This window comes from Limulus polyphemus, unplaced genomic scaffold, assembly GCF_000517525.1.
Source record: "Limulus polyphemus unplaced genomic scaffold, Limulus_polyphemus-2.1.2 Scaffold2043, whole genome shotgun sequence".
Classification (NCBI taxonomy): Eukaryota; Metazoa; Arthropoda; class Merostomata; order Xiphosura; family Limulidae; genus Limulus; species Limulus polyphemus.
In genome coordinates, this window is record NW_013667653.1 from 6,636 (window position 1) to 27,891 (window position 21,256).

General features: G+C 31.9%; 1 protein-coding gene across 1 annotated transcript in view; it reads left to right on the forward strand.

Annotated features, from left to right (window-relative positions):
- The first annotated feature begins 1,597 nt into the window (after positions 1–1,597).
- LOC111087350 (rho guanine nucleotide exchange factor 12-like) overlaps positions 1,598–21,256 on the forward strand; it is a 34,985-nt gene continuing 15,326 nt past the window's right edge. The window contains exons 1-4 of the mRNA XM_022393689.1: positions 1,598–1,733; positions 11,575–11,630; positions 18,989–19,093; positions 20,523–20,572. Of these exons, the coding sequence (XP_022249397.1) occupies positions 1,702–1,733; positions 11,575–11,630; positions 18,989–19,093; positions 20,523–20,572 (243 nt within the window). The 5' untranslated portion in view covers positions 1,598–1,701. The remainder of the gene's footprint in view (positions 1,734–11,574; positions 11,631–18,988; positions 19,094–20,522; positions 20,573–21,256) is intronic.

Consider the following 21,256-nt stretch of genomic DNA (forward strand, 5'->3'; position numbering starts at 1 on the left):
ATAGTGGATCGTCTCTCAGACGTGACTTTCTGGATAAAATGTAGTCAGCGAGGTAAGCCAAAGGTAGGGCATGCCAACAGGCTTGGTCATTATCACGGTCCAGGACATTTCAGTTGGGATGAAGTGAACAATGGAACAACTGACGCTGCTGAAGACGTATCACCTGAAAAAGCCACTGTCGAAGAAGAAACTCTACTCGGTTTTGAGAAGGGAAACAGTGAAGCCCTTGATGAAGCTACAACCACTGATGTGACTGTTACCGATGATAGGACATTTCCTGATGAAGCAGATGAACCCCACGTGAAGCAGAAGTGAACGAAACGGAGACCAGTACAGAAGAAGATACCTCCCGTAAAATTAAGAGACTTTGTTGAATTGTAATTTTGTGTTTGTAAATTCTTTACATTTAATTAAGTTATTATTAATTGTGTATTGGTTTAATGTAAGTGGCTATTGTTCGGGACCAACAATAATAAGGAAGGGGCAGTGTTACGACAGGGGGGTCGCGTGACGCTGGTAACACGTCATGCGCTTCTAGAACGTTCATGAAACCTCGAGAAGTTACTAGATATGCGGTATTCTTGTATATAAGCCGCCAAGAACTGATGGCAACAATGTGTAATTGAACTGCAGACAGAGATAGATACGGAAAGTTGAGTCGAGCATGTGAGACGTTCATTTTGTTACGACAGCAGGGGTCACGTGACGCTAGTAACACGTCATATTCTCGAAGGTTCGTGAATGCTCGTTTACTAGATTTCGGTATTCTTGTACATATAAGACGGTCAAGACGTGATGGCAACAATGTGTAAGTGACAGTTGAGTCGAGCACGTGAGACGTTCGTTGTGAATTATACCGTTTGTTATAGCGCGACTGTGGAAATTAAGTGTATTGCAAAGTTGTATTCAGAAAGAATAAACCAGTTTTATTTAAGAACGTACTTGTATCGCTAAAGTTTCTTCGGAAAGAATTTTTACGGGTAATTAACTAACGACCAGAGACGTAACAGTATTCATAACACTAGTGAAAATTTATTGTAATAACAGCATTTATGATACGACCCATATTAATATTTCCCACTTTTGTTCTACCATAAAAATAACAACAACAAGAAAAAAACTGCTTTTTCGGGTTAACCCGGTACCACGAAGTTTATACACTCCACTTAAATAATCAAGTATCGTAAGTTTTCACATGTGTAAAACAAAACCAAAACTTAAATACTGAAGTTACACGAAAGCTTATACATTCAATAAGATTATACGGCTCAGCCCTAATCTAATCGATTTATGTGGAATTGCTATTTTCCTGAGTTGTGACTGCTATTTCAGAGTAGAAAAAAAAATGAAGATTTCTAACAGAATTGTAAGTATTGTATATTTTTTATTATACCGTATCTTTTCAAAATTTTCTAGAATTCTGAAATTGAGCGCGTCGATCGTTGTTGTCATTTTTACCTTTCACCGCTTGGTTAGGAGAGATCTACCTTCGTTTTCACATGTGAGATGGAGAAGAGATCTGGTTCGAGGTTTAAAAACAAGACCATATGCATTCAACTCAGCTATATCAGCTATCCCGATGTACTTTGCGAGTCACGTCAGCCATTTTAGTTACGATTTGGGCGAGAACTATATATTCTTAGTTGTTTTATATTGTGTTTTTTGTTCTAGTTATGTAGAAAACGACCTTATAACAGAATAATGGCTGCACTTTCAAGTGGCCTTCATGATAGGTAATGAAATTCTCAAAATAAAATACTAGTTAGCATTTAATTACCGTGATCTTTCAAATTTCATTAAATGTACTAATGTGACGAACGACGGCGTCAGTATAGATTGCAATTACACTGCTTGAAGTTGTACTACTACTAGTATAGTAGTAATATATTCTGCCCAGCGGTGCTATATTTCTCCGAGTGCTATGTTAGGTGTAACGTAATAACATTTGATAACGTAGCTTAATCAATCTTGATTTTTAGGCCTAACATAAATTCAAGTCAAATTAACAATGCTATTATTACTAATTTCTTTTATTTTTAGTGAACGAAAGCTTGTTAATGTTACGAAGGTAGACAGTGAAAACCTTTCAAATTGAAATTCAAAGTTGTTCTTCTTTGAAGTTGAAGTTGAAATGTGTTGAATTTGAAAATCAAAATTACTAAATTAGTGAATTGTTAAGCCTATGTTACGATATTAATTATTATAAATGTATAACTATCAATATCATGCGAGTCTTGAACTTTGGCGCTTCATACCACTTTTACCAGTATACTATATACATAAGGTGATAACCACAGTATTAATATTATAACTAAAAGTATAAGTGATATATATGGGGTTTTTACCTGAATTTTTCAATTCATGAAAATGTTTGTTTATATTCTAATTACTCGTATACTTAAAAATAAAATTTGTTCATGTACTATACTAGTATATAATTCATTGTAAATTTAATTTGTCAGGTATTTCTGCATTGAAATACTTATATAAGTTTATTAATTTGAGTCAGCAGTTTTTATTTTTTTTGGCCAATGTTTTTAGTTTTAAACATTGCCCTTATCATTAGGTTAATAATTCTTGGTACATGTTGATTTTTTTTTCAGAGAATTAACTATATATATTATCAGCAAGGTAGGCATTAATACCTTAGACGTGACATTATAAACATAACATATAGACAAAACTCTCCCTGCATGCTTAACTTTGAAAAAAAGTAACGAATTATGTGGTGAAAAAATAATTTAATTTATTTATTCCTTTTTTATCTAGTACTTCTTTCTTTAAGATGCCTTTAAGTTTATGTAGATTGTATGTTAAAGTTTAACTTGTAGTCAGTGAAAAAATTCCTATATGGTTGATTTCACATAAAATTCCTCTCTCACCCAAAAAAATTGTAAGCATGTGAAATACACATTACAGAACGCCTGGCATGGCCAGATGGTTAGGGCACTCAATTTGAAATCTGAGGGTTGCAGGTTCGAATCCCCATCAGACCAAACATGCTCGCCCTTTCAGCCATGGGAGCATTATTATGTGATAGTCATTCCCACTTTTCGTTGATAAAAGAGAAGCCCAAGAGTTGGCGGTGGGTCGTGATGACTAGCTGCCTTCCCTCTCGTCTTACACTGCTAAATTAGGGATGGCTAGCACAGATAGCCATCATGTAGCTTTGTGCAAAATTCAAAACAAACACATTACAGGATACATAGTATATTAGCAATGAACCACTTTTGTCTGTGAGGTTTTAATTAATGCACAAACTATTCATAGCAGGCCTGTGAGTCCCTTAAAACAAGTAACAGAAATACCTAAGTACTTTCTTTGTATGTGAATTAATTATAAACTGGAATTAAATGTAGCACAACTAGAAAATAAATTAAGCTTTTTTTTGTAAATTTTCTCTGCATATCTATGTGCCTTATATAAAGGTTTAACAGAAAGCAAGAAAAATGGAAGTTTATATTTAATGCTTACTTTACTAATGTTAAGAAAATAATGTAAGTACTGTATAAATTGAGAAATTAATGATAAATAATATGATGGAAAAATGCTCATTGCCAGATGTACTTACAACATTACATAATATTACAGTGACGTATTAGCCTATTGTGTATGTGTGATAGCACATTTAGTAGAAAAGTCCGTTTCTATTATATATGTGTGTATATATATATATATATATATATATATGTGCGTGCGTGCGTATATATATTGGTATGAAAGTAAAGCTTTATTTACATAGTTGTACATACAAGGTACATTTTAAACGTGTTACTGGTATAGAAAAAAGTTAATCATTTGTAAATTCATAATTCTGTGTTTGATGTTCTTAAAATTGACATTATGGAAATTACAGAGCCTTACATGAGCTATAATTCATTAGTAATTTGATTTCTAATCATTTGTGCTCTCCGTATTTGACATGTGATTATTAAGTAAATACATTACATCATGTATGGCCTCGACCTTAACTTTTAAAGGTGGTAACAAATTGTTCCTAGCATATTTGAGACTAATACTAGCAACAACATTATTATTCTCTAAAGTTTAACTGTGTCATAATCATTTTGTTTAATCAGTATTATTAAATATGTATATATATATATCCGAGTTTTTAAATATCAAAACTAACATGTTTTTATTTCAACTATTTTTCAAAATTTAAAGTATGTTTGATTTGGTTAGAAAAATTGGTAAATCTAGGCCATAAGCATCAGAATAGAGAAAAACCTGCAGTACCCAACATTTGACGGCTGTCCTGCACTAAAAGAAATCTTTTATTATTCAAAGATATGGTGAAAATGTTAGAAGCTAATAGGCCACATTGTTGTTAGTCATCGACCAATTAAGAAAAATAAAATCTGCAGATAAGGTGATTTTATTTTTATTATTACTTCCATTAAACAACCACTTGGCCATAGTGTTTATAACAATGCTAATGACAAAACTTCATTGTAGAGGATGGATGGTGTGAGTCTAGCTTGCTGGCCCAAATGCTAATTGCAGTTGCAACCAATGAAATAAGTTGAAGCTGCAGTCTCCCTATCTCCCATTTCCTTATACTTTGCCTGCATACGTACAGTAGGTCTTGCAGCTCAAATAGGGATTGCAAAATTGGCATGGCATTTACAAGTGAAACAGTCTTGTTGATCACAAGTATAGTAGCCTTCTGTACTCGAGTCTTTTGGCATAAATGACTGTACTACATGTATCACAGATTTATTGATACTTGAAACTGAGATGTGTACTAGTAGTTTTTGTAGTTTTACTTCCAAAACTATAACAATGACCAGAAATGTACTATTTTGCTAGCATTTTGAGCTTTGCAGGTATGTGTGGAAACCTATATATATTGTGCTTGAACTCTTTAAATCTGTTGTTTAGAAAATGTCAACATATTGAAGTGAGACATCTGTATAATGTTATCTCTTTAAGTACCATGCCTAGGAGAACATTAGCAATCTTTACACAGATTCTTATCCAATGCTGTTTTCAGTACTAATATTTCACTTATGTTCATCCATTTACTGATGTAAGTCAGTTTCTGCCTACCTCTTCTTCCTTTCCCTTCAATATTTCCTGTTAACACTAGATTTTTAGCTTGTCTTTTCTCATTACATGACCCAATAACTGGAGTTATCTTTTTCTAATTGGGTTCCAGCTCTTTTCAGGACCTTTCTCGTTTGTCACTTGATCCATCCACAATATCCTGAAAAATTATTCTGTAAGAAATCACATCCCAATTGCTTGTAGTCTCATTTCCAAATTTAGAGAAATAGTCAACACTTACTGCAATCTGCAAGACTCAGACATACATAACAATGTAGCACTATTAGCTTGATTTCCATTGATATTTCCCTATCTTTCAGTATATTGCTCATCTTCTGAAACATATCCTTTGCCATTTGTTTCCTAACTTATGTATCAGATTTACCATCCTACATTATTAAACCTCTCAGATAGTTAAACTTTTCCACTTGTTTTGTGACGAGTACCGAAAACCCGAGATATTTGTCCTGATGTGCACAAAAGTATACAGCAATAATGTTTCAATTTTAAGTATTAGCCTGTTAGATGTTGTTTTTGTTTCATGTTATTGTACTTTTTATTGTCTTTTTCTGAAGGATTCTTGCTGTTCTGATGTAAGGAAGTTAAATTTAATTTTGCAATTATGATAGCAACACATATGTATTACATTATGCATTTCATAATGCATGTGTTTGTGTGCAAGGAAGTACTGTCACTAATATGGTTTTTATGGCTTCTAGCCAACTATAGTCCCTTTCACTTGCCAAAGATTATAGTTGTAGAGTGACCTTAATTTTAGGAAAACCAACATTCAAAAAATGAAGTAACAAATTTGAGAAACATTGGATGCTTTATATACATCTGGTTGAAACCATAAATTTATTGCTGTGGAGGTAAATATTAATAATTATAAAATATAAAACAAGAAGAAATATACCAGCTAAGTGGAAGGTAAGAGATTTATTCAAATTAACAAAAGGTTGAGAAAACTTATAAGTGGAAATGTTTCTTGGCTCAGAACATCAAATTTTACTTCATGAGCGTTTATACTTGCCTACGAAAGGAATGATTGTAATCCTTTAAGAGTTTCTAAAGGAAGCCTTATTGTGGAGAAAATGTTGAAGTGATTGACAGTTTTTTACTTGTGTTTAAGCTGATTGAGATGTAGGTATACTTAAGCTAATACATTTCCTTAAAGATATAAGGACTTTTTTTCTTACAATCAGTGTTGAACTAAATGAGCTTTCTATAATATTTAGTAAATATCTGGCACTGTCAAGAATTATTCAAAACATAGAAGAAGCTTAGTAAGGAAATAATAATGGTTTTATTATCTTTCATAAGTCTATTAGCTATAGAAAAATTCTTGATTAGGGAAGATTGCCAATAGGATTCTCATTTGGTAAAAAAAAAAAGGAAGGAACCTAGAGAGGACTGTAAGCCTATTATTTTGACTTCTGTGGTATTTTATAGATCATTTTGAAAAGTATTTGGTAAGTTGGCATTTGATCGACAATTACTGTTAGACTATTTTAACTAGGCTTTAAGTTTCTGTTGAGTAAATCATAGTTTATGTTGTATAACTTTGCTTTCAAAAAGCTTTCGATAAGGTACCACAAAGGAATGAACTGTAACTTGGTGCATCGGAAGGAGTTGGTGGAAAAGTTAAAAGGATAGAAAGTTGGCTTGTGACAATGAGAGAATGCACTAAATGGGGGCACTGGTAATTATGATTTTGGGGCATTATTTATGTCAATAATGACAAAATGAATAAAAAAGATTATTTTTTTATATTTAGAGGGTTTTTTGTAATATTTGTATATGAACTGAGAAAAAACTGGAAAAAGACCCTGCATATACACACACACACACACTTTTAAGATAAAGTAAAAGTGTAAACTCACCCTTTATTTTTCAGGAAATTATTGATTCTTTTAAACTTTAGTAAAGCTCCAACCTCCATTACTGTTTATAGCAAATAATTCCATAAGCCATTCATCTTGTTTGAAAAATAAAGTCTGTTTTACCTTTTGCAGATCTTAAACTTTTATTCTGGTATCCTTTCATTGTCTTCAGAATATAGCATAAAAAAGTAAATCCCACGAATAATATTCTTAATATCGATAATATTACTTCTTACCCTTCTGTTCTCAAGAGAAGAGAGATTTTAACTTATCACTGTGAGATAACCTTCTTTTCTCCAGGATCATCTAAGTAGCACTTCTTTGAACCCTTTCTGATAAGTCAGCAGAGGCGTTAAAACCATGGGTGCTGTAGAACCCCCTCTTTTACGTATTTGATTTATATAGCAATTGTATATTATATTATATTTTCAGGGGAGGGCATGCTCTCAGATCCTCCTAGATTGAGCTGCATTTAGCAGTTCCTGATATTTTCAATCTCATTGTAAAATCTATATGTCTGGCCAAGCACCCCCATCTTGTAAATCCTTCCAACATCACTCGTCAGTATATTTTCTTAGATATGGAGCCTAAAATTGTACACACCACTTCAACTAAGACATAACTTGTAATTTGTTTAAGAGGAATTGCCTCTTTTTGACATTTAATCAACTTTGAATAATACCTTAAAAGTTTCTTTAGCTTTTCTACTAGCAAGAGAGCACTGCTTTGATGGCTTATCCACCACTGTGCCGTGATCCTTTTCTTCAGTAGCACTATTGGTGTGTGATACAAATTGTGCTAACTTAAATGCATTGCCTTGCACTTATTATAGTTAAAAGGTGTTTTCCAAATTTTTCTCCAACTAATTGATTGGTCCAAGTTATTCTGTAATACCTCAGCATCTTTAGTACAGCTAGAAATACCTAAGAGCTTAGTGTTATCCTTAAATTTTACAAAACATAGCAGAAAAAACAAAAAACAGGTAATGCAAATGAAAGTGGGATTCTACACATCATGTGAATGTGTGAATAACTGTTTTTACCATGTTATGAATTTACAAGTAGTATAAATAACATTAACAAACAACTCCAGCACTGCCCCCATCAGGTATTTTACTAGTAACAAAGGTAAGTTTGAATGGACTCCATAACTTTTTGCTTTCTGACATACAACCACTAAATTACTAGTCTTTCTACAACTTGCAAACCTGTAGTGATGGGATTATTTGAGCTAATCCTTTGTGTGGCACATTTTCAAAACCTGTATGTGCAGTTGTGCACACAGATGTTGGTACTTGCTATGGCAATTATTGGTACTAGTATGTTTTAACATTATATGGGTCAGTCTCTCAATGTTAGCCAATGATAATTTTATATGATTCATGATATTTGATAAGTTAATCAAATATTTGTTTATAAATAAAAAATATGATATTTTCTTTTTTACTGAGTTGCAATGTCCTTGTTTGGAGATCTTTTCCTGTAACATTACAGTGTGTAGATAGAATGTTTTGAAATTTTTATTACTGTTTTATAGCCGTATTACAAAATGGATTTGTTAATTAGGAAGATCTGTGTAGAAATGTTGAAATATTGGATAATCAGGGAAAAATTGTTTTCGAAAGAATGTAGCCACTCAGTTCTACTCTAATTTTCAGAACAAATTAAATATTGTTTTATGTGTACACACAAAAATATCAAGTACCTGAGTCACATTGAGGAATAAAATAAGAAGATGGTTTGAGTTCAGAGAAAACTACAGTCTAGTCATTAGGGATATCATTGTAGAGTAGCTACATACATGCCTTTTATTGTCTCTATAACTGTAAATTAGTGCATGTAGTTGTGAAATGATCACAGTTTGTGAACTTAGGACCAGTGGCAAAAGGTGATCTGGCCAGAATACTTGGCACTCACCCATTTTCTATGAGATGGACAGATGTGTGTGGAGAAAGCCCAGTAAATAGTATATTTCAATTGTTTCGTTCTAACTTCAACAGGTGTAATATGTTTCATTATAGATTTCAACTTAATCAAAAATAATAATAATGAGCAATGAAACATGTTTTGAAAACACTTCGGTGTTCTGGAAAACATGAAACAATAAATTTTGTAATTGAAACATATCTTGGAAACTGTATAGTCCACTGTATCCTACTGGCTTCTGTCCTGGAGTTTGTTATGGTCTAATGAAAGTCTAACAATCAGACACTACGATTTTATTGGGTTTTTTTTGTTTTTACACTAGGCACACAACTACAGCGAAGCCAAATTCTTGGCCCTCTTATTACAACTCCTAATGGCTAACCATTTCACAGTTCCTGAATCTTCATTTTGCTATTAATATTACTCAACTCCTTCCCCTTGACAAATATGTTATGACCAATTTTGACAAAATGGTCAGCATTTACCCTTCTTAACTTCTTAGTAATAATACTCTAATTAATAACTTATTTTATCTAAAATTCACTCAAAGTCCATTTCGCAGCTTGCTAAAAGAATTCATATTTTCTATTCAACAAGTCCCTTTATGAACAAAGTGTTGCTATGGTTACTCCCAACTATGACCTACATTAGCTGTTCTGTTTCTTTGTCATTTGTATGATTCAGACAGATTTTGTACAGAAGGTATGTTTGATGACTTTTTTCTCCCTTACCCTATAGAAAGAAACTCCCTGAGTTTGGTACATTATATAAAGGACTTTATGCTTTCTCATTTACCCTATAGAATGAAACTCCCCATGTTTGGTACATTATATAAAGGACTTTGTGCTTTCTCATTTACCCTATAGAATGAAACTCCCCATGTTTAGTACATTATATAAAGGACTTTATGCTTTCTCCTTTACCCTATAAAATGAAACTCCCCATGTTTAGTACATTATATAAAGGACTTTGTGCTTTCTCCTTTACCATGTAGAAAGAAACTCCCCATGTTTAGTACATTATATAAAGGACTTTGTGCTTTCTCCTTTACCCTATAGAATGAAACTCCCCATGTTTAGTACATTATATAAAGGACTTTGTGCTTTCTCCTTTACCATGTAGAAAGAAACTCCCCGAGTTTGTTACATTATATAAAGGACTTTGTGGTTAGAGCACTCAACAAACAATCTGTGGGTCTCAGGATCAAAACCTGGTGCCATGCATGGCCATTCTTTCAGCCATGGGGTGTTATAATGTGACATGCATTCCTCCCCTGTTTGTTGGTAAACAGTAATACAAGGGTTGGTGGTGGTTGCTGCCAGAGTTGCCTTCACTGTGGTCGGATGTTTAAAGTTTGGAATGACAGCAGGTAGCTTTGCCATAAACAAACAAATAACTTACATAAACATAAAAAAAAAGCCTAGATTTTTTTTTGTATCATGTCTTTGCTAGAAACCAACCTGAGGGGAATATAAACCAATGTCAACCATTAGTTAACTTTAAGATGGCTTATAATCCCTCCATATCATTCTTAACCTTTGTATGCAACAAAGACCACCTCCCAACAACCCTCCTTTGTTCCTATTTTGTATAATTTAAGCACCTGTTGTGACTGTTTGTACGTCACACTGCACAGACAAAATGCAGTGCCTTCTTCAAGTATTAGCTCATAAGCATATGGGACTCTCAGTAAATATGGGTTAAAAAAATTATGTAGTCTGATTCTTTTCAGTATGCCAGCATAATAAAAAGTAGGACGTGATTAAGTGTATCAGATATCAGAATTCTAATTACTATTGATTCTAACATTAAACTTTTATTGAAAGAAACTTTCCAATTAACCATCTTTCTGTGCTTAACAAATCACATTCCTCATTCTAATTAAATCAGTTCCTATCTTATAAATGCATTTGTGATGCTCGTTTTTGAGCATTCTGAACCTATGTTTATACAAAATGTAAAAGTTGCGTGCTTAGTTCTAAAATAGTGAAGATGGAACCAAAACAGTTTTGAATTGGTTTTCAAATTTCTTATACTTTTATTGTTATTCTGTTGCTATTAATTAAGTTATGATTTCTTTCACAGACCTGTTGTTAAAATTGAGCCTTGTTTTGTTGACATGGACTTTTAATCCAATCCTGAAAGGCATGATAACAGCTAGTCGCTATAAGGACATCCTAGAGGACTAGGACAATATTTATTCTGCTGGTGATGGTATCTTTTAAGATAGAGGCATGTATCTACAGTACAAAAGTTGTCACAGGTTGTTTTGCCAAGATTCTGAAAACTTTCAGCCACCAACCCTAGTCTGCTTGATTGCTAGATATTTTCCCCAACTTTTATAAAACTTGACTTCATTATTGTTTACCTCAGAGAACATCCATGAAGAAAGTTATGTGGTTCTCATTGAGTAATGGTGCAGCTGTTACTGAAATATCAACTAAAGATAACAAATTGTTTACAATTGCAAACGCTTTTTTAAAGAAAACAAACCTTTTTAAGAGTATTATATTAGGTAAGGGACACTTGATTTATTTTGATCTACATTTATCTTTTACAAGACTTGAGAAAATATTGGAACATCATTACAGTTTTATGTTACTTAAGATAGATATATTACAAAACAGACATTGTAGGGAAACTGGAAAGGTAATTGTACTATGAAATAATTTTAATATGTTAGTGTGTTAAATAGATTCTCTTTCTTTCTCTTTCAGACTTGGAAGTGTGAGAAATGACATATCAGATCAAATGGAAAACTGTGTGTTTTCAGGTAAGTCTATACGTTTAACATTTTTTCATCTAATACTTGAAAGATATTGTAGCAACTACATGTATTTGTAATAGTTTAAGAAGATTCAATAGGCTCTATTTTTATACAAGCACAATCTACGGTATTTGTGATGCTGATGTAATCTACATCAGGCCTATTTGTACTTTTGTTTTAATATAGGATCTCTACTTCAACCAGAGGCAAAGTAGGGTTTTTGGGTAGCAGGGCAAGGAACAAGAAATTCTGATAATTGTTCCTTGATGGTGTTACATACAGTATTAGAAAGTCTGGAATCTGCTGTATCCAAATATGCATTCAAAGTGACAGGGTATTGGAGTAACTGTACCACATTACCAGCGACAGTCACACACACAAATTTATGTAGTGGCATCTCATTGTAGATGCTAGTTATAGTGTCACAGGTGACATGTTTAGTATTCATATGTTTGGTTATCTGCATATTCCTGACTGTTTGACAGTTTTCTTGCCACAGTAAACTTGTGGTTGGACAGATAGTTAAAAAAGATTTTAAAAGAAATATGTGCATGGTAAGATTGCTGAACAGTATAAATTGTTCCTTCACTGTTCTTCATTGAAGCATAAAAACTTGCATAGTAGTTAATAAACTAAATTTTAATATTCTATTAGTTTTAGATTTCTTTATTTCAAAAAGGAAATATTTAACTTCTCAACCTCCCTTTGAATCTGACTGGCTCATTTTCTATTATTTTCATCACCCCCTCTGTTGTCCTGAGTTTAATGTAAATTACTCTTTATAGTATACATATTACTAAGGTGTAGTCTAATTTTTGTAGCCTCCAATCTTCTCTGGTTACTGAGATATAAACCAGAATGTCACTACTTATCTTTAAAAATGGTCATTGTCTTCTCTGATGTATAATGCTACCTTGTTCTCAGTAGAGATGTTTTAGTTATTTCACCAATGTCTTGAATGTGGCTATTCTTTTCTGCACTTGTCACAACCATTTACAGAGTTACATTCAAAATTTAATTAAACTATAGTATTATCAATGTATGCAAATAAACTTGGCACCAAAAAAAAAAGTTAACTCAAATTTTAATATTATATAAGTTTTAAGTTCTTAATTTTATAAGGAAACATTTTAAGAAATTCTTCTATCTCCATTAATATAACAGTTGTGACATTTGATCTCTAGGTCTCACATCTTCACTAAGTTATTTAACCATCTCTCCAGTAGTATTGAATTTCATATAGATTAATCATTGTAATAGAGTTATTACTCAGGCAAAGCAAAATTCTGATAGCCTTTATTCTTATTTATTTACAGAACTATAAACTAGAAAATCTGATCTATTTGCCATGACCACCTGCACATTCTCTCTTTCACAAGTTACCAATAGTTCTCTCTGATGTTTAATACTATATTATTTATAACCCATAAAAAGCCAAAGTTTTAATCTGTAAATGACGTATTATGTTACATTATTTCTTGTACAGAGAATTGTTTATTTTGCTTCCAGTTCAAAAGTTATTTAATGGGAAACATATCGACAGGCTTATTTCTGGAGTGTATTCCATAGTTGAAAGATACAAAAATTATGATAGTTTTAGGAAATTGTCTGCTTTTTATGTGTTCTCAGGTGCATTATTTAATTAAATAAGTTATTTAGTGGAGTAGTTCCATTAGCATAAAAAAAAGTAGGCTTAACTTTAATTGACAGTTGACAGCCAAAGAAAGACCCAGGTAAGTACTATAAATCTTATTTTTCATGTGTATTCGTTATTTATTGTTATAAAAGTAACTAAAACATGGAAATTAGAAAATTATTAGATAAGGTAAGATAATGAAAGAATAATAATATTAAAAATTCTTCACGAGGTATGCTCACGAGCAGCTTGTGCATTACATAATTCAATACAATAATGTGAGTTGCATGTTTGCAGAGAAATTTACAACTTATGTGGTGGGATTATTAGTTATGCATTCAGATGTGAATAAAACAATAAAGTGAAGTATAAATAAATTTATACTATTACAAGCTTTAAACTATTTAGGATAAATAATTGCAGTTTCCTGTCACAATTTGCAGTCCTTCTAGAAAGAAAAAAGGGTAATTTAGATTTATTTCCTAATTTTTTATAGTGGTTATGAAGTGATTCAAATTGACTGATCTTGTATAGAGCTAGGGTAGAAAAAATAACAAATAAACTGTAAAATTTTTTCCGAGGAAAAACTTGATATTCGTTTAGGTAATTATACAAACGATTTTTACAATTTTTGGATGAAGAAAATATTTTTAATCTTAACATGAAAATCTCTGCACTCAATGCAGTCAACACTTTGAGTGAGTTTGACTCCATATATTTATGGATACATTTTAGTAGAAATACTCACTTAAAAGATCTGATTTTTTATGTACAAAAGGCTTGCAATGTTTACTGATAGTTTGTGATATTTTGTGAAGATACCCATATATTATCAAAAGTTATAGTATGTCTAACCTCATGGTTACTTTGGTGGTTACGAATAACAGATGACATATATAGTTTTACTGAATAAACGTTTGATATTCATTTAGAAGGTTTTTAGAGGTTATACAAATTAAATTTGAAACTGTAAGATGAAAAAAATGTTTATAACCTCAACATGAAAATCATCTTGCACTTAGACTAGTCAATACATATTCACATACATATCTTTAGTAAAAATAACTGATTAAAAAATCAATCTTTACTAAAAACTTTCCAGATTTCATAAAGATACACAACTGCATTAAAAGTTATTGTATGGACACTTTCATGATTACCTGATGGTTGCAGGTTTGGGTCAGAATGATGGAGCACATGTCGCAAGAGTTATTCCAGTGTAAATATTTTACATTGTATAGACATTTTGCTTTCATTACATGCATATATACTGATGTGTAGAAAAAATATCTGCATTCAATTTAATCAAAAACTTATAATAGATGAAAAATAATGTTGCACTGAAAAAAATTTAATATGTACTGTGAAAACTATTGTTTGCTTCATTTTTCAAGGGCATGTTTCTAGATAAAAACCTCTTACACTGCTAGGTTTACACAATAAGTTAAACGTATCTGAAACTTTGGGATAGGAGGTGAGGGTTATGTCTATGGTAATAAAAGACTCCAGTTAATATTTTAGCGAATTAATAACTGCATTGTTTACAAATTCTGGAAACGTATAAATAAAGTTATCAATTAACAGAGCTTAATTGTTTACTACTTTAGTTAATGCATGCTGTAATGTAAAGATATCTCTTATCAGTGATAATATAATAAACCACAAGTATTAAGCTGATATCTTGTACATTATTACTTCATCAAGTTAGTTTAGAATTATACATAAAAACCTTATAGTGTGTTTTATCATGAAACTTAGACTGGTAATTGAGTCTTCTTTAACTTGTTATTCTACCCATGGCTTGTTGAAATTATATGTAAAAGATGTACATTTCAAAAAATTGCTCTTAATTTGGTAGATTGCTACAGTTTTTTTTCTCCAGCTAAAACAGTGAATGCGTATAAATATACTTACATAATCTAGCTATTCCATTGTTCTTTGCCAGGAAGTCTGTGGACTTGGTACCCTAGAAATTGGGTTTTGATACCTGTGGTGGGCACAGCAAAGATAGCCTAGTGTATAGTTTTGTGCTTAAATACAAATGAACTATTGTTCTGAATAACATTCTTTATCTAATTATTGTTAATCTCTTATCAATTGTCTTCATAGGTCAAGACTAAAACTTAACCCAGTAATTAATATAGCTAATTTAATTTATTAATAAGTAAGATTATGCATGTCATAAAACAAAAAGCTGTAACGATTGAAATGCACTAGTTCGTTAGTCGGATATCCTTACTTTTAATGATATTTTTGACCCTATGAGATACAGGTTAGTACAAAGTAAACTTCATAATAAAAATTTGTAATAAAAATAAGTGTGTATCTATATATATAGCATTTTAACTATTACTGTTGATGAAACTAACATTACAAAATAGAATTTAATTAATGCAGAAAGATAAAGTGGAATAACATTGGAGTTGATTATGATGAACACTTTGATGGCTGATATTTTAGTAGAGCAGTTTTGTTAATTAAGTTAAATATCACTGACAGTTGCAAAATGGTATTAAATGTATATTGTTTGTTCCTTTTATTTTTTTTCTATTTTGGTCAGGTTATTGGCTTCTGCTCTCTCTCCTTAGCATCTTGGTTTGTTTGGGATCTTTTGGAGAGGGATGCCTTTCTGCTTTGGCCTTTAGAGATCTCAGAGAAGCTCCTTTTCTCAGACAGTCTATTTTTGTGGGCATTCCTGATTCTCTGGAATCTCAAGTGGATGTGGCCTTTCTACCCTAGCTTCTCAACTGTCCAAAAGATCTTCTTCAGGACGGTTTCCTGAATCTCCCATTTGAGTTTCCAGCCCTCCAGCTTCTGCAATACAATCCATTGGAACACAAGAGTGATTCCAACCTTACCAGTGGGTATCCTCCTCTAAAGAGGAGTATAGATTATGGTGTCGGTGACTACCTTAATGGGTCGGGTCTTGTGGTGGTCTCGATTCCAAGGGTTCGTGTCAGTATGGGAAACCTTCAGGAGAGGAATGGTCATTCCGTTCACATCTTCTCCTCCATTGTCTGTCATACTGGTTGAAACCTCTTACATAAAGCCATTGATATCAAGCCATCCAGGATCTTTGGCACCTGTAGGCATGGGAGTTCTGTTCAAAGCTTGTGTCATGCATTAAAATTTTGATGGAACAAAAAATAATAGCTGAGATATAGGCAATTACATCACATCATAACAGTTTAGGTTGAGAAATGGAAATTGAATAAAATTGATAAGACTACACTTGTATTGAATTTACAATGTTCATATTGTACAAAATTTAGATTTTCCTGTAGGAGGCTAAAAGGTCCATGTTATGTTCTGAAAAAGTCAGGATTTTACAAACACAAATGGTTTTATTCAGAATAAGATGAAATCAAGCCACAATCAAAAAAGTATACAATTACAAAGTTATTTTCTAATATTTTTTAATTCAATGGTACAGTTTTGCTTTTGAAACATGATGTAACCATCTAATCATGGTAAGAGTTGATGGTTATACAAACCCCAGCTTAGGTACCCAGTAAGGAAACTAAATTCAAGTTTAAATGTATGTATGCACAAGAAACAAAAACTGGTAATTCTTAAAAAAAAATGGAAGTTTTTTTTTAATGGATTTCTGCCCGGTGTTGTTTATTTTTGTTTTGAGATGATGTTTCAGATTCTATGCTTAGTCCTTCATGTCTATTGGTGTCAGAGGAAAAAAAAGTTGGAGAGAGAATTCCATAAAAAGAACTACAGTACTTCCAGGTGACTGCATTGAGAAAACCAACTCCTAAAGAAGAATCCATAAACATGTATTACTTTTACTATAATTTTGACATTTATAGTTGTATATATGTCCAAAAAGGCTATTGAAGTTATGAAATAATTGAAAAACAGAAACATAGTAAATGCGGTGTATAGAAAATTGATACATTACCTTTACCTGGAGATGTGTTTTTTCTATATCTGGTTCACTCCAGTTTCCATCCTTATTACCAGCAGCATTTAAAGAGAATTGGAACATGGAAGTAGGGCCTGACCTGTGTCATGTATTGTTTGATGGACTGCTTCTAGTATGTACCGATACGTTGTAGAAAGGTTAAGGTACAGTACTGATTGAGTGAAACTATACACATATGGCACATTTTACTTGTGGGGATGCACTCAAGCATGGGGAAATCCAACTTGTGGGAATAAAACCTAATACTTCTGCTTCTGTGGTTACTTCATTGTCATGCATATGTATGTATTGCACCAGTTTCAGAGGCACTGCAGGGTTACTGTGAAATGCTACATATGTGTAAATGCTGAATGTTTTGTGTGTGTGCTAATTTAAGAGATGAAATCCTTGATGACAGAATCTATATAGCATTGAGTCTCATACATGTACAGGAAAAAATAATTGGTATAATTTAGAGTGCAAATCACATTAATACTAAACTTTAACTACATTTTGTTCAGATTCTGTCATTTCTTCTTGAATGTGAATTTAAGTAAGATATTGTATCAGGTAGGTAAGTATGGCTTAAAGTGACTAAAATATGTTTATTTTTGAGAACTTAAAACGTTTTGATTTAAGCTTGTTACACATAATAAATTTTGTTGAAAGGTAGTTTGTAAGAATTACTCTTAATTGAATAACAAAATAATGTAAAAATATATTACTGTAAATGAGAGGTATTAAACAAAAAATAGAAAAATCAAGGTTAGAATAAACTATATGGCCTATTTTGGTCATGCCTAAACCCTCTTAAACAACCACTTAAAGCATCTGTTCCTTTAAATGAAAATGCCAGATCATCAAATATTTGAAGTAAATATAGCAAAATATATCGCATGTATGTGATGTCTGTAGGAACATCAAGGTTTAACAAGCAATTTCAAAACACTATTATATCATGTTGAGTTTAAAACTGCATGAATATCCCACATCTTATTACATCTCTCACTGCGAAATGTGTTATGTTATCATGAAGTAATACATAACTTTACCAGACTGCATGAGAAATTTGAATCTTAAAACTGTTTTGGTGAACATTTCATACAAAGCCTTATATATTTTACTTATGACACTTTTTTCACTTGTATATTAGTATTGTGACCAGTCCACACCCTCGTTGTGTATATATCTATGGTTTCTGATGGTAGAGATGAACTCGAGTTATTAGGGAGTTCTTTTTTTTTTTTTCCTTTCCAAGTACAAATATTTCCTTGGTTCTGTAAATGCTTCAAAAAATACACAGTGTTCTGCTAAGTACTAGTAGGATGTCCATCAGCCAAAAACAACCTATAATTTATTAATCTTTAGCTTGAAGTAGGAAACATTACATTAGTTTATAGAAATGTTTAATATACTTTAATTACTGAATTTCACAGGTGTCTGTGCAGTTTGTAAACGTAGTTTATATTGTACACTCGAATAATCACTAAACCGATTCTACATGTATCAAGGAACAGATATTAAAATCTATTTAAAAGTTATATAAAAGTTTAACAGTTATTTAGAAATGTAATCACAAGTCAGTATTAAAAACAAGCAAATATGTGTAATTATAAATGCTCAATGTAAAGAAAACAGTTAAACATGAAATTACCCACTTTTTAATGTAATGGGACAAAATATTTTATTGGTTTGTGATCCTATATCTCATTATAAATTTGAAATTTAGCTATGTTAAATATTTAATTTTCATTTAAGTTAAAAAATTTAATTATTTCTTTTTTGTGATATAATTAATGTTAACTTTATTTTCAGGAGATCATCTAGTTCAAAGGACTGTTATTGTACAGAAGGATGAAAAGGGTTATGGCTTGACAGTGTCAGGTCATAACCCAGTGTTTGTACAGTCAATAAAAGAAGGTAAGCATTGTGTTTAATACATGTACATAAAGTGTCTTATTAAGGTAACATTAAAATTAATAGGTCAGTGGAGCAGTATTGTATTACAGTCAGAAGGGCACATTATTGTGTCATTATAGGGAGTGAAGCATAAAAATGTTTGTTGAATTAAGGTAACATTAATCAAAAACACCTTAGGTGTGAGAATAAGATGAGGCCAAAAAAGAATTGAATGTGCAACTTAAAGGAATGAAATCAAATTGGCACCTCTCATTCCATACGTGTAGTTTTCTTAAGTTTTCCAACAGCTCATTTAAGAATAACAACTTTGGCTTACAACAGTTTGTTATGGTTTCTGTGCTCATAATTGTTTTACTTCTAAAGTATAATGTGTATCAACAATGAACTTGAATTATAAAACTTGCTTTATTTTCCAAACACACATGGGGGAAAAAAAATGTTGCATATAACATGATTTTAGTCAAAATCAGCATTATGAAGCTATCATCATAAAAAGTCATATAAAAGGACTGAGAAAATTTTATAGCCCCAAATTCCAAAAGCCACAAAGACATTTATAATTGACAAAAAATTTAGAGAACATGGTTTGCATTTTTCCATCGTTATGGTTTGAAGTTGCCTTCAGAAGTAGTTTTTACATATGTTGTTTGTATAGATGTAAAGAAACAATGAATGCCAAGGTGTTAGGACTAGAATTTTCTATCACCATAAACTGGTATTTGTTTAAGTTGTCATTTAGCTAATGAGACACTCTTTGCTATAGTAAATAGAATCAGTTGACAGATGTAGGATATTGACTTAGGTGAGTTCTATACAAGTAGGTAACACTGTGCTATCTTTTTTTTTTGTAATTGCTGGCAGCACCCAACACCAACATTACTACTTAATTGGGTACAGTCTATTAATGGGATCAATGATTGGTTAATTAGCAAAGAGTACTAATCACTCAGTGCTAGTATGCAGCAGGATTAGATATATTGAGTGTTGGAGGTTAATTAATCTTGAAATGGACTGTAACTGGGCACTCTATGACAATCATATGTACCTCACAATTTTTTGAAACTCATAAAGTCTTTTCAATATTTAGTTTTAACCTATGGACAGATTTTATTTGTGTGTGTGTGTGTGTGTGTGTGTTGAGTTGAGTGGAGTAGGGGAACGTTTGATTGAGTTGTTGGTATATGACGATCGATGATCTCAGTGCACCAATTTATTTCTGTGGTTAATTCTTTGATTATTTTGTTTGACTCATTAAGTAAAGCACTAGATTTGCTGCTTAGTTTGTTTATAAATAAAACATTAAAGTTAATAAATCTTAAAATCTGTGTACCATAATTTTATTATTATTAACTCAACTGAGTGCATCATTTTTGCAAGTGTAATTTATGAGAGTTCCTTACTACATGAAACTAACATTCTTATATTTCAGATGGAGCAGCTGCAAGAGTGGGTGTGCAGGAAGGAGACCGGATAATAAAAGTATGATGGTATCTTTTTAGTTTTTGATTTTTTTAACTTGTGCAAGATTAATTTGATGATGAAACCTACAAAACTAGTTTACTTAAAAGAAAAAGGTTCCTTGGTTCTTTGCTCTGCTGAAAAGGCTGTTTCTTTTTTGGTGAAACAAGGAGAATATTGGAGTATTGTATTAATGATTACAAGTTGGTAACTGTCAAAATTGTTTAGGTAAGCAACACTTGAGTTTGAAGATTATGCTGTTTAAAGCTGATTTTAAAATATACTGAACTTACACACACACACAATACTTTGCTGAGCTTATAATTTGATATAGAACTAAAGACAGACTGTTGTGCACTCAAATTAAAGCAAATGTGTGTTTGTTACTAGTTGTAAAATGTATACATAGTTAAGGTATCTTAATTATTGGTACATATGGGACGGGATAGGTGGTATGTATTATTTTGTAATCCTAAAAATGCAGGTGTTCTAACCTTGGGTTTCATGTCAATCAAACACAGTGAAGAATTTTACGCACTTCTCTCTTGTTAGTGATGTTTTTTGTTCTTCTCAAAAATGAAAAGTTGTTGGTATTTATCATCCTTTTTCTTTAGGCTTAAAAGATAACCACAGAACTATGGTAGAATAGTGTGACTTAGTTGTATATACCATGTAATTAAAGACACCCATTTATCATTCATAATA